The sequence below is a fragment of the Manacus vitellinus genome, unplaced genomic scaffold (genome assembly GCF_001715985.3).
Source record: "Manacus vitellinus isolate BGI_N305 unplaced genomic scaffold, ASM171598v3 scaffold_4_pilon, whole genome shotgun sequence".
NCBI lineage: Eukaryota > Metazoa > Chordata > Aves > Passeriformes > Pipridae > Manacus > Manacus vitellinus.
The window spans coordinates 3,985,062-3,997,370 of record NW_021940604.1 but is presented as its reverse complement, the minus strand read 5'-3'; the positions used below and the strand labels follow the sequence as shown (position 1 = coordinate 3,997,370).

Sequence of the window (12,309 nt, the reverse complement as noted above, 5' to 3'; positions counted from 1 at the left end):
GACCCTCTTTAGTCCTCACATAATATTTACTTTGCCTAACCTGATGTCCTGTAATGGAGACTATTAACTATGCCATCATAGTTAACACTTCAGCTACATCAGCTTTTCTAGAAACTTGTTGCTACAAGGTGAAGTAACACAGTTTACCTGCAAAACAAATCCTTAGTAAAGCAGAGTTATTTCATAGAGCAAGGGCTAATGATTCTTTCCAGCTCCAGATACCTACTTGCTTGTGTTGCTTCTCTTACAGTTTATATCCTCTAACACTAATCAGTCCTTTCAACTCCAGTACATCCATCATCCCCCAAAATTGAACTCTTACACCTAACTTCTACTACTTAGCAAAACTCCTCTGTTTCGGTGCCTGGTACCAGGGACACTGGTGACAGAGGTCCATCTCAGTTGTTAGCACAAGGATCACTGGGTGAAGCAAGAGGAATTTCCTCTTGCTCCTTCCTGTCTGATTTAAGAGAAAGGTCCTCTGGAAGGCCAAATGTGTGTTTGTTTTGGAGAGTCTGCTGTAATGTCTGAACCATTTGGCACTCCTAATCTATTGAGAATAAGAGCTGAATCATGGGCAAAATATGAATCCTACAAAAATGAAATATATAGACAAGATGGGAGAGGAATTAAGCCCCAGCTTTAGATCTTGAAACTAAAAAAAAAAAAAAAAAAAAAAGGGTACAAACTCTGCAGTCATCCTTTCACTGCACGTAGTATTAAATAAATCCAGAGAGATGCGTACAACTAAGTAGCCAGACCTACAAATCTGTCTTTAACATAAGGCCAAGCATGTTAAAAATCCCTACATCTGAATCAAGGCCTTTGTTCTTTTTTGCTTTGCTTACACAGAAAACCTATCTAATCACTCATGTTGGAAAAACATAACTATAGAAGTATGAATTGAAGAAACTGTTGCTTTTGCTGTGCTGTTCTGACATTCAGTTGATTTGGTCTCTCTTACAATCTCTACTGTTCATATCATATAATCTGCTATTAACTGAGTGTGTTTCTTCCAACCATAGACAGAGTTCTGTGCTTATTGGTAAATAAATTTAGACCAGAATGACAATCAGCATTTTCTCCTTTTCAGTCAGATGAAAAAATTGACTTTAATTAAATTGAAAACTTGGCAGAAACAAACCATTGATTCCCTGCATTACCAGTTAAAGCAGCATCCTCCACTGCACATCAAGGCTGATTTTTAGAAGCAGAACAGTCTTCAGAAACATGGTCTCTGACCTCTGGTCACTGATTCTGCTGGGTGCAGTGGTGCATGTTTATTTTTACATTTTTAGGGATTCTTTTCTTGCTAGTAAGCAAAAACCAGTAGAAGTTAGAAATCTAAAGTCATTGCTCACTTCAGAATTTATGAGAGCTAGCAACTTGAGAGGTGGAAGGTGATTTTGAGTAGATGAACTGGACCTGCCAGCTCTCTAACAATGTAAGAGATTTTTTGAAGTATTTATTTCTCTTTTTTAAAGCAGGGTTCATTACAAGAAAAGGAGGAGAGTGATCTGGACTTTGTTTCCTCACAAAGCCCCAGTGTTCAAGAATGGCTGGTACAAGCAAGAACTACCCGCTCACAGCAACAGCAGAGTACCCTGCAGCAACAGAAAGTTGGTGTTTTGTATTTCTTTTACTCCCATCTTTAGATTATGCTTAATACTATAGCTGAGCCGTTCTTGTTAATATTTCTGCTGAAATATTATGTTTTATGATCTTTCTTACTCAGCGCTTTTGTAATGATGCATCTGAGTTCGCTGTCTTATATCTGTAACAGTCAGGCAGACCAGACATCCTGGGTGACCATGGCTGATTCACTGAGTCACTCTATACTTCTTGTGTCCATCAATAAAATAAATCAACCCTTTAAGTTACTCGAAAGAGAGATTATTAAAAGTAATAATTTTTGTTTTATAGAAGCAAAGATGCACACATTGCATGGTATATTGTTGCATGATATGCAGATATCTTCACTAGGATGGATTTCAGAAGCTGCATTGCATTAGTTAATTAGTTCAACAATACAGTTTATGTATGTAACTTTTTTGTGTCCCTTGGTGGAGATTTATGACTGCTTTTGGTGCTTAAGCAAGACATATCAGAAATAGCTCAGCTAACTTTGCATGACAGGTATGCAGTGTAGACATATCCTTTCAAGGCAAAGACACTTTGTTTGAGATTTGTTCTTGTTTTTGTAACTTGCTATGGTAGGAGCTGGAACAAGAGCTGGAAGAGCAGAAGAATCTGCTTCGATCAGTTGCATGCCGTGGAGGAGAAATCCTAACACAGCAAGGTGCTACAGAAGGCCCGTGTATAAGGTGTGCTTTTATGTGTTGTTCTGAAAAGTAAATTTCTATGACTGGGCTTTGACATCCTAATGTTTATATCCCTCTTCTGCATATAATCCTCTAATTTTTGTTTCATCATTTTTATACAGCACCTAGGATACTGGATTCCTGGTTTATAATTCGGGGGTCTGATTATATAGTTACAGAAACTTTTGTGCTGATAGATCGCCTTCAACATTTAGAAATGCCTTTTATTCTTATTATCAAGCATCACACTAAAATTAAAAAGTAGTAGGACTCATTAGACAAGCAGTGGATCAGTTACTATAACTTTATGGACCACCATTGGTGTGTGTCACAACTATCTCTAAAACATTGGCATCTGCCATTGTAACCAGATCTTCCCAGATGGGATACTTATTGCTTAATTTTATTTTTCCTGCAATTCGTTAATATTTTTCTTTTTGAAGCCTTGTGTATTTTGAATTTCATCTCTGGTCTGTATCTTCTTACACACTTGCCCATTTGAGAGGAAGTAAATATCTATGAAAGCCTCAGCTCTGTCTGGGAGAGACAGAGAAAGCAGAAGAAAACTACTGCCTACTACTGATGCTGACGTTCGGGAAGCAGGAAGGGCAAGGTCTTGGGAAAAGGAAACCAGGGTGAACATTACCAGTTCAAGAATCAAGGAGCAGTCAACCCTTCAGTTAAAATATTCCTTGATGAATCTCAGTAATAGGGAGAAGCATCTTTGTGGCTCCTCCAGCATACCAAAGTCTAGAACATGAAAGTAGTTCATGAAACAGCAGAAACAAGTTTTATGCACAGGGAATGTAAGCCATACTCAGCAAGTTCTTTTCCTCAGCATTTTTATTATTTAAGTGTGGGTATTTTTAATTATAATGGCAGAAAGTACTTAACCAGTCTCCTTCTGTTTGAGGTTTCCTTCTGTCACATGATGGTATACTACAGAAACAAATAAAAAAAAAATCAAACAGAAAGTACTGAATTTGATTCAGTGTTTACCAAAGCTAAACACATATGCTTGTCTTGCATGTTACATTTTGAGAAAGGAGGTGAGGAAGGATAAAATATTTATTTTAATTCATGCTTTGAAGTAAAACTTGTTTATAGATTACATTTCAATGTATATTCAGTCTGGTTTATTTTTTGTTGGTTTTTTTTTTTTTTAACTTAATAGGGGTACTTGCAACTCTAAACAGTTTCTTAGAAAGAAAGTACATTTCATTCCATCTGACAAGAACTTCTTACTGTTCAAACCAGGCTTTGTCTTATTATCTGAAAAAGAAAAAAATAGACAAAACTCTAAAAAGTAGCACTTAATTTAAATGTTGAATTTCCTAATGGAAAGAGAAAATAAACACCTTAAATGATTATAACTTTTCTATTTGTTAAACCTTTATGCATCTTCTGATTCAGTGGAAAGCCTGATACACTTTCTGAGGAATTAGTCTTAGAAGGTGAGAAGCCATCATTTGAAGAACAGATGAAGAGGAAATGGGAAAGCCTAAATCAGGAATTCAATACCAAACAGAGACTGCTCCAGAAAGCTTTGGAAAAAGAACAGCTGGTAGCTATTTTGAATTTCTCTTTTCATTTTTTCTATGAAAGCGGTTGCACAACAAAAGGTAAAATGTGTGCATATCTGATGCATTAAGGTGCTGTAGTTAATGCAGAGAATATGGAACAATTTATTTTTGTGAAATCTTTAAAAACTTTTAAATATTGGCAGTAGCACTGCTCTTGTTCAAAGTGATTTGAACTGCACTTCCATTCAGGTTAATGACCTAGAAAGGAAGAAAGAGCTCAGACAAAATGTTTATCTACTTATCTAACTCAGGATAATTCTGTAACAAATTATCCCTCTGGAATTGATCAGTCCTCTGGCAAGAGCTTAGAGAAAAAACTGTTATTTTCAGTTTAAATGTACTTGTTACATTCAATTCTTGATCTCAGTGAGTAAGGGATTTCAGCCCCCAAATTTTTACTGAAAGAAACAGGGATTAATCAACTAAATTGGGGGACAGTCCAAGATCTGTATTAACATACATCCTCCATTTTATTTTTAATAGACCCAGACCCAGTATTCTTTGCATAACACTCCATTAATCTGCTTTCAAAGTTCTAAATATCTTGTATTAATTCAACAGTAATTAATTATATTTTTGGTAAAAACCAGTAATTTCGTTTTAGCTCCTGTTGAGAAGTCTTTTATTCAAGATATTCATGACACGTAACAGTTGTGGGAGGATCATGAGCATTAGCTGGTGATAGCCTCAGTCAGTAGAGAATCTTTTGCCCTCTATATGGTAGAAGCATCCTAATTAGTACTTTTCTCTCAGCAGCTTTATAGCAGACCGAACAGACTGATACCTGGAATGCCTTTGTATACAGTGGAGAGACAGGATGAAGATAAATCCTCCGTCTCACCAGTACTGGTTGAATTGAATCAGGCCTTTGAAGATGTCTCATCTGAGGTAATTTTCAATTGTCTTTACACCTGTCCTCCAGCAAAACCATGTGTACAGTGAAAACTCCTCTAGCTACCACCTGAAAATTCAGGCCTCTCCCAAATACTAGAAGTTAGAAAGAATATCTTCTACTCTGGACATCTCTTGTTTCCTTTTGCCCAGGCTGGACAGGTGGAGGAGACCCTGCATCTTGAACAGAAGCTGTATGATGGTGTCACAGCCACATCTGTGTGGCTAGATGGTGTGGAAGAGCAGGTCTTTGTTGCTACAGCTCTGTTGCCAGAGGAAGAAACAGAAACATACCTCTGCAAGCAAGAGGTAAGGAATCCATGGATAGGACTTTCTTTCAATTGTCAGTAAGTGTGCATTTTATGTAGTGTTTAGAAAAAAAGTATTAGAATCCTGGGTAAGTGACATGTTGCTGACATAATCTCTATGTAATTGCTGTGTTCTGCTACTGGTAGAAGTAACTATTGACCGTGTAGAGAATGTTGTGGAAATTTTTCCTAGTCAGAAGAGAATTAAACATGGATTCTTTCTTTTGTTTAGCTTCTTTGCTAAGTATTAGCAAACACCATAATGTTGAAATTGAAACAAAGTGAAAAAGAGGGAGGAGTGCTCTGGATATAGAAACAGCAAAATTCATCAGCATTAATTGGGAGTGGGACAAGGGGGAAAGAATGGAATAGTGGGGGGACACAGAGGCAATAGGTGAATAACTATCTTAAACTAAAAGAGGATAGATTCAGACTAGATGCAAGCAAGAAATTTTTCACAAGAAGAGTGGTGAAATGCTAGAGCAGGTTGCCCAGAGAGGTGGTGGATGCCCCATCCCTGGAAACTTTCGAAGTCAGTCTGGACAGGGCTCTGAGCATCCTGATTTAGTTGAAGATGTCCCTATTTACTTCAGGGTGTTGGACTGGATGATCTTTAATCCAACACAAATGTTTCTATGATTTTACATCATTTTGTTCCAGCACTTGTTTTACTTGTAGCAGTCTGGAGTCTTTTTACTGTCAGAGATTACTGCAGATGCAAAACTTTATCTAGTGTGTGTATACTAACAATGCAAAAAACTCAGTGCATCACAGCAAAATTTTTGCCTTCTTTCCAGAGTGTCTGACTGTCGCTTTTGTTTTTCTACAAAATTAGTCTCTTGCCAAAGAAATCAAAGACATAACAGAAGAAGTGGATAAGAACAAGAGTTTATTTGCTCAGATATTTCCTGACCATAGTGATAATAGGGTTATCATAGAAGACACTTTGGATTGTCTCCTGAAAAGACTGACGTTACTGGAGTCAGTAGTAAATCAGAGATGCCATCAGATGAAAGGACGGATCCAGCAAATAGTCACGTTCAAGGTATGAGGTCCATTGGATGGAATTAACAGGGGTACATGTCAAATGGGGCTATAAAGGCTGTCATTCTTAAAGCAATGAGAATTTTTGGTACCAAATCAAAAGAATAATGTTGGCACAGGTTTTTATTGAAAAATCAAACTACCCAGACTATGCAGAACTTGGCACCCAAATAATTACTCAAAATTTAAACTTCAGCTAGAAGTCTTCTGCAACTCATGCTATTATTGTAAAGTGATCAATCATTTCATGCTGTCTCATCCTGCTGACGTTACATCAAAGGAAGTCTGTACCGAGCCAAGCTGAAAAAATGAAGATAAGTGAAGAAATTTACACTTTCAGAAAACTTTTCAAACGGAGTTCAGAAGTGCTTTTATATCTTACTTTGTCTCTACCTTCTCTCATGATATTATCATTATATAAAACCTCCAGTATGGTTTAGTTTTAATTAAAAAAAAACATAAATTACAAAAAAAAAAATAACTCAAGAAAAACAGATTCCTAGTGTCTTTAGGTTAGTGTCATCTTTTTATAGGTTATTACTACCGGATTTCTTTCCAAATTCCATAACTTTTCCTCTGCAGTCTACATTTTTTCAATTAAAAACCTTCCTTTGCTGAATAAAGCAAAGTCGATTAAAATCCTTTGCATTATTCTTGGTGATATTTAGTATTTAAAATAATTAATCCATGTAAAAAACAATAAAAAATCAGTCATGCTCCTCATGTAATACTGAAAGTCTCAGAAAAATGTGCTGATAATTTTCTGTTGAGATGAATGCATGGAAAAGGTAATTGATTGTATCTTGGCAAAATTGTTAAGTAATATTTAATGTGTCCAGTCTGATAAGGTATTCTAAAAGTAGTAGCATGTAGTTAGCCCTGTAAAGTGTGGAAGCCTTGTTTACTTATTTGTTATATTTGCTCAAGTTTGCAATGAAAAATGCTTCCCTTAAAAAGTAAAACCTAGCTTGTTTACAAGCATATGTGGTAGAATTAACTGCACAAGAATAACATCTTTTTGTTAAATGAAGATAATGACCATTGGTAATTAATTATCTAATAGGAAGGCAAAAGCAAAAGTGTGTCCACAGGATGTGTTTTAAATAGGAGTTGGTTTACCTTTTAGCTCATATATATCCAGCTATGGATTTTCAACCATGTTAAATGTTTTGCATTGGCTAATTATGATGCTTCCAATTTTTAATAGGTTTTATGCTACACTGCTGATTGTGTAACATTTTAATGCTTTAAACTTTTTGAAACATGCAATCTTTTTCAGTTGTTTTGTGCTGTGATAGAATATAATTTGTTCTTGGTTTTGTCTCCTGTAGAATGATCTGAAGCTCATGTTTACAACGGTGGCTGATAACAAATACTTAGTTCTACAGAAACTAGCAGAGGCAGCTGACAGACCAGAAACAGAACAAATGCAGGTATTATCACATGTCTGTTACCTGGGGAGAGGGGAAGAGGTGAAGTTTCTATCCAAAGAATAAATAGGTTCTAGAGAACAATTGTATTTTATGGGAGAATATATGTATTCACGAAGTATATGAAAATCAGTATTTCCAAGAGTGTACTACACGTTTATAAATAAATAAAACAAAAAGGCACAAAAAACAAGCCAACAAACAGAAAACCAAACAAAAAAACCCAACAAACAAAAAAACCCCCCAAACCTCCGAAAAGTGTCTTTCTTATCCCCCAGCTGACCTAATACCTAGTTATGCATATACTGGGTATTTGAAAGAAAGAGAGAAAACATAATAAAAAAAAAAAGGCCCAAATTTTTGCTAAATTGTTTGGCTATTAAACTGTATTAAAAACCAAAGACACTTTCTTCTGCACTAGTTTATAGTGATATCTTGAATGTTACTCATTTTAATTTAAAGTAATAAGGAGCTTTTCTTTATCAGTAATGGCTTGATGAATAATTAATTATTTATATGAAAAAGTATATCCTATTTTCTTCTTTCTGTTTTGCCAGTGCAAAATGGATTAAGTATGCTAAGGGCTACTTTTTAAAGATGTTTCTTGTTACTCAAGGGCTACTGATGTCTGATGCCAGCAGGTGAAAGAATGGAAGAGACTTACCCTTCAGCTAAACAGAAATACTGGATTTTATATACCTGACATTCAAACTTTGAATTTATGCCTACTGTGTGAATCAGAGAGGTGGCACTGTGTCTTTCTTTTCTATCTTCCATGATGTGAAAGATTAGCAAAAATTTATCTCCTGTATGATTAATTTAACTAGAAATTAGGAAAACAATGTGGTAACAAAAGGAAGTGAATTTTTTTATTTCTGAAAATCTACCTTGTCTGATAAAACATTCAAACTTAAAAGCACTGCTGTTTGTTCAGTGTGTGATTGGAAAAGTAGAAATAAGGCCCTTAACCAGCCAGGTAACTTAGCTGCATGGAGTGGAAGTTTAGTGGCTGTATTCTGCATACTCCATGTTACTGGGAGGCAGAAGTTCTACATCACATGCATAGTTTAAGCATACTTGGATAAGCAGTTTCCAAGAAAGGGCCTTATCAAAGGACTTAAGGACAGGAGCCTACCTCGTGCTTTGTAATAGTCTGCATGTGTTACTTCAGCAAAGACCTAGGAAAGCTTTGAAAAAACTTATCACCTGCATATAGTTGCAAATACCAACTTGTGTTCCTAAACTGTAAGTTTTCCAAGTGCAAAAGGGGATGTACAAGTCTTTTTCCTTAACAGTAATTTTGGCCTCATCCTTGTCTCAAAAGGGAACTACAACTCCTTGCTATCATACATATGTTGTGCAGCACTGGTTGTTTGCTTGGTGCTCGGATATGACAGGAATGAGTGTTAATAAAAAGAAAGCTTTAAAACAAGGTGTTAGGGGAAAGAAAAGTCCTTTTGTGCCTGTACTATGTAATTAAAAGCATGGAACTTCACAGTGATGTTTGGTGTAAAATAGTGTATGATACTAAAACATCTGGTTATTAAAAAATAATAATGACATATTTATTTAACTTTAAGAAACAAACTGGGCTCTCCCAACTTTGAATTCAGACATTTTCTTTATAGTATCCTTTAACATTTCAGCACATTGAAGGACTGATTAGTACTTCAAGCAGAAAAGAATTTACCATATGGCAGCTACAATACTGTTATTAAAACTTCAAACTAAGCAATGTAATTTTCAAATACAGGTCATACTGCAGGCAGAAGAAGGTTTGAAGGAACTAGATGCTGGAATCAATGAATTAAAGAAGCGTATAGAGAAACTACAAATTGACCAACCTTCTGTTCAAGAGTTGTCTAAGATCCAGGTATGGTTCATAAGTTCCATCCTAGATGTGCCTGGTGATATCAATGGAAGGCTTCTTTTTATTGTTCATAAAGTAGTTTAGGAAAAGATATTTAAAACCATTTCAGTGTGTATAAAAAATTATGTTCTCTCTGATTCACCTAGTTTTTCTATTTTTGCCTCTTTGGATTTTCCAACATCTCTGTTATTAGGAATATTAATTGGAAAAATCTGCAAAAATATGTTTTCAGTCAGCTCTTGTTATCTCCTTTTTCAAACAGATAAAGTTAAGCAGGTAAACATAAATTTCTGCTGTTCTCACCAGCGTCTCATGATCTGCAGTTTAGTATTGCCTCACATCTGTCATTAAAAAAAAATAGAGTGAAGGGGGACAGAGAGCTAAGTGTGACCTGAAACTGGAAATGTTCTGCTTTTACTAGAATGCCTCTCATGTAGATAATGTGGGCAATTGATCCAGAACTTCTATAAATCTGTTAAAACTCTTTTGTGAGCAGTTTTATGGTGATGTAGGGAATGCTTAAGGAAAGATCAAGGAGAAGATTTTTGACTGAATTTTACCATTTACAATGACCTAACAATAAATTAGAAGCAAATGAAACCTATGAAACTGGACCATAAACTTGTTAAGCCAACAGGACAATGACATCAATTAAAAATGAATGACAAAGGATTTGTGGGAATAGGTCTTTTGCCCAGTTCTTTATCTTTTTGCTCTTACTGCCTCCTGCTGGTTTGGGGGTTTGTTTTTTCTGTTTTGGTTTGCTTTGCTTTTTGTTTGTTTGGTTGGGTTGGTTTGGTTTTTCTGTGGGATTGTGTCATTATGTGCCCCCTCCCCTTCATTTCAGTTTTTAGAAAAGTCTTCCTTTTGCTTTTTTTGACAGGTGTACTTCTCACAATTTTCTGTTTAAAGCTAGGAGAGCCAGCCTGCAGTGTGAGAGTGGGCACTTTGTTATACTGCTGGATGATCATAGAGATATTTTTGTTTATTAGTTTCTGAATGTCTTGTTTTGATCAAAAGTGTGGGCTTATTCTCACAGTCAGATGTATGTTCTCAGAGTACAATTCTCAAAACCAAAACAAGAAAAAAATCCTGTTCAGGTGAAGAAAAGCGTCTGTAGGTTGTTCTCACTTTTATGGTCGAGGTATACAAGATGAGTAATAACATACAGGAATTGATGAGATTTTTTGTTTTGTCTTGTTTTATAATTTGGCAGTAGGAGAACACTGTGAAATACACACTGTACTTTTTCTACATAAAGTAGAAAACATTCTATATAAAGTATGTTGCTATTTTAGGCATAGTTTGGTTTTTACAGCAAGTTGTATGTATCTTGCTTGCTACCAATAAGGTACTGGGGTAGGAGGAGGAAACATATATGACTTCAAGGTGCCTATAGTCTGGATCCATGATGGAGTCCATCCAGTCCTCTTCATTATAAAAAGTAAAATGTAAACAGCATCTGCAGTGTGCAGTAGTCGTTGTTTTTTGATGCCTTAAGCCCAATTACCGTGCTCCTTTGCTACTTACATTAAGTTTTTGGGATTCTTCTAATTTTGTTCCTGAATGCATGCAGTTGAAAGAGTTGCAGGTCTTGCTTATTTTTATTGTCTTTAAATGGTGAGCTGTTTATTTATCAGGGAAGTCAGTATATCTGCAAATCTTTTTTGATCTGCAAATAGATATTATTCTGCTAGTATTCACAGAGGAGTACAGGGACAGTAAGATTGCCTCTAGAAAGACATGTAAGGTGTGAAATAAGAATCACCATTGCTGCCCTTTGCCCCCCAGGATAAGTATGATGAGCTGCTGATGATCATTGGATCCAGGCAGAGTGATCTGAATCAGAATATGGCTCTTAAGAGCCAGTATGAGCGGGCTTTGCAGGACCTGGCTGACCTGGTAGAAACAGGCCAAGAAAAAATGGCTGGTGACCAGAAAATGATTGTTTCTTCTAAGGAAGAAGTTCGATTGCTGCTTGACAAACATAAGGTAAGAAACTGGGAACATATTTCAGGACTAATCATGAAGGTAAGCTTGTTGTTACAGTTTAACCCCAGCCAGCAACTAAATACCACACAACTGCTTTCTCACTTCCCCCTTTCTTCCCTGGGGAGAAGGAGAATCAGAAAGAAAAAGTAAACCTCGTGGGTTGAGATACGAACAGTTTAATAATTGAAACAAGATACAATATAATACTAATAACACTACTACTGATAATAATAATAGTTTTCCAAATATAATTGTAATGGAGAGAGAAATAAACGCAAGAGAAATAAATGTGATGCACAATACAGTTGTTCACCACCTCCTGACCAATACCCAGCCTGTCCCCAGGCAGCAATCAGCAGCTCCCAGACAGCTCCCCTGAGTTTATATACTGAGCATAACGTTCTGTGGTATGGAATATCCCTTTGGCTAGTTCAGGTCAATTGTTCTGGCCATGCTCCCTCCCAGCTTCTCGTGCATCTCCTCCCTGACAGAGTATGGGAAACTGAAAAGTCCTTGACTGAGGGTAGGTACTACTCAGCAACAACCAAAACATCAGTGTGTCATCAACATTATTCCGATAGTAAATCCAAAACACAGCTCTGTACCAGCTACTAAGAAGAAAATTAACTCTACCCCAGCTGAAACCAGGACACTTATAAACAGCAAATTGCTAACCTTTTGTTCCTAAAGATTCAGGAGCTTTTCAGAATGGTGGGCCAGACTTTATTTTAAATTGAAGTCAATGAACTGTTCTGACAGACTGAGTTTCAAATGCTTTGTTGAAGGTGAAGCCAGGTAGATTGCATTTTCTTCCTTACTCTAATAACAAGTTCCTAGTCTTGTCCTATCATGCTACATAGCAATTTCATC

At 36.2% G+C, this 12,309-nt stretch overlaps 1 protein-coding gene across 1 annotated transcript in view; it reads left to right on the top strand.

Moving 5' to 3' along the window:
- SYNE1 (spectrin repeat containing nuclear envelope protein 1) overlaps positions 1 to 12,309 on the top strand; it is a 291,013-nt gene that overhangs the window by 207,194 nt on the left and 71,510 nt on the right. Inside the window, exons 97-105 of the mRNA XM_029962721.1 lie at positions 1,485 to 1,619; positions 2,218 to 2,324; positions 3,735 to 3,885; positions 4,658 to 4,792; positions 4,949 to 5,104; positions 5,939 to 6,148; positions 7,479 to 7,580; positions 9,331 to 9,450; positions 11,239 to 11,439. Coding sequence (XP_029818581.1) covers positions 1,485 to 1,619; positions 2,218 to 2,324; positions 3,735 to 3,885; positions 4,658 to 4,792; positions 4,949 to 5,104; positions 5,939 to 6,148; positions 7,479 to 7,580; positions 9,331 to 9,450; positions 11,239 to 11,439 — 1,317 coding nt within the window. The remainder of the gene's footprint in view (positions 1 to 1,484; positions 1,620 to 2,217; positions 2,325 to 3,734; positions 3,886 to 4,657; positions 4,793 to 4,948; positions 5,105 to 5,938; positions 6,149 to 7,478; positions 7,581 to 9,330; positions 9,451 to 11,238; positions 11,440 to 12,309) is intronic.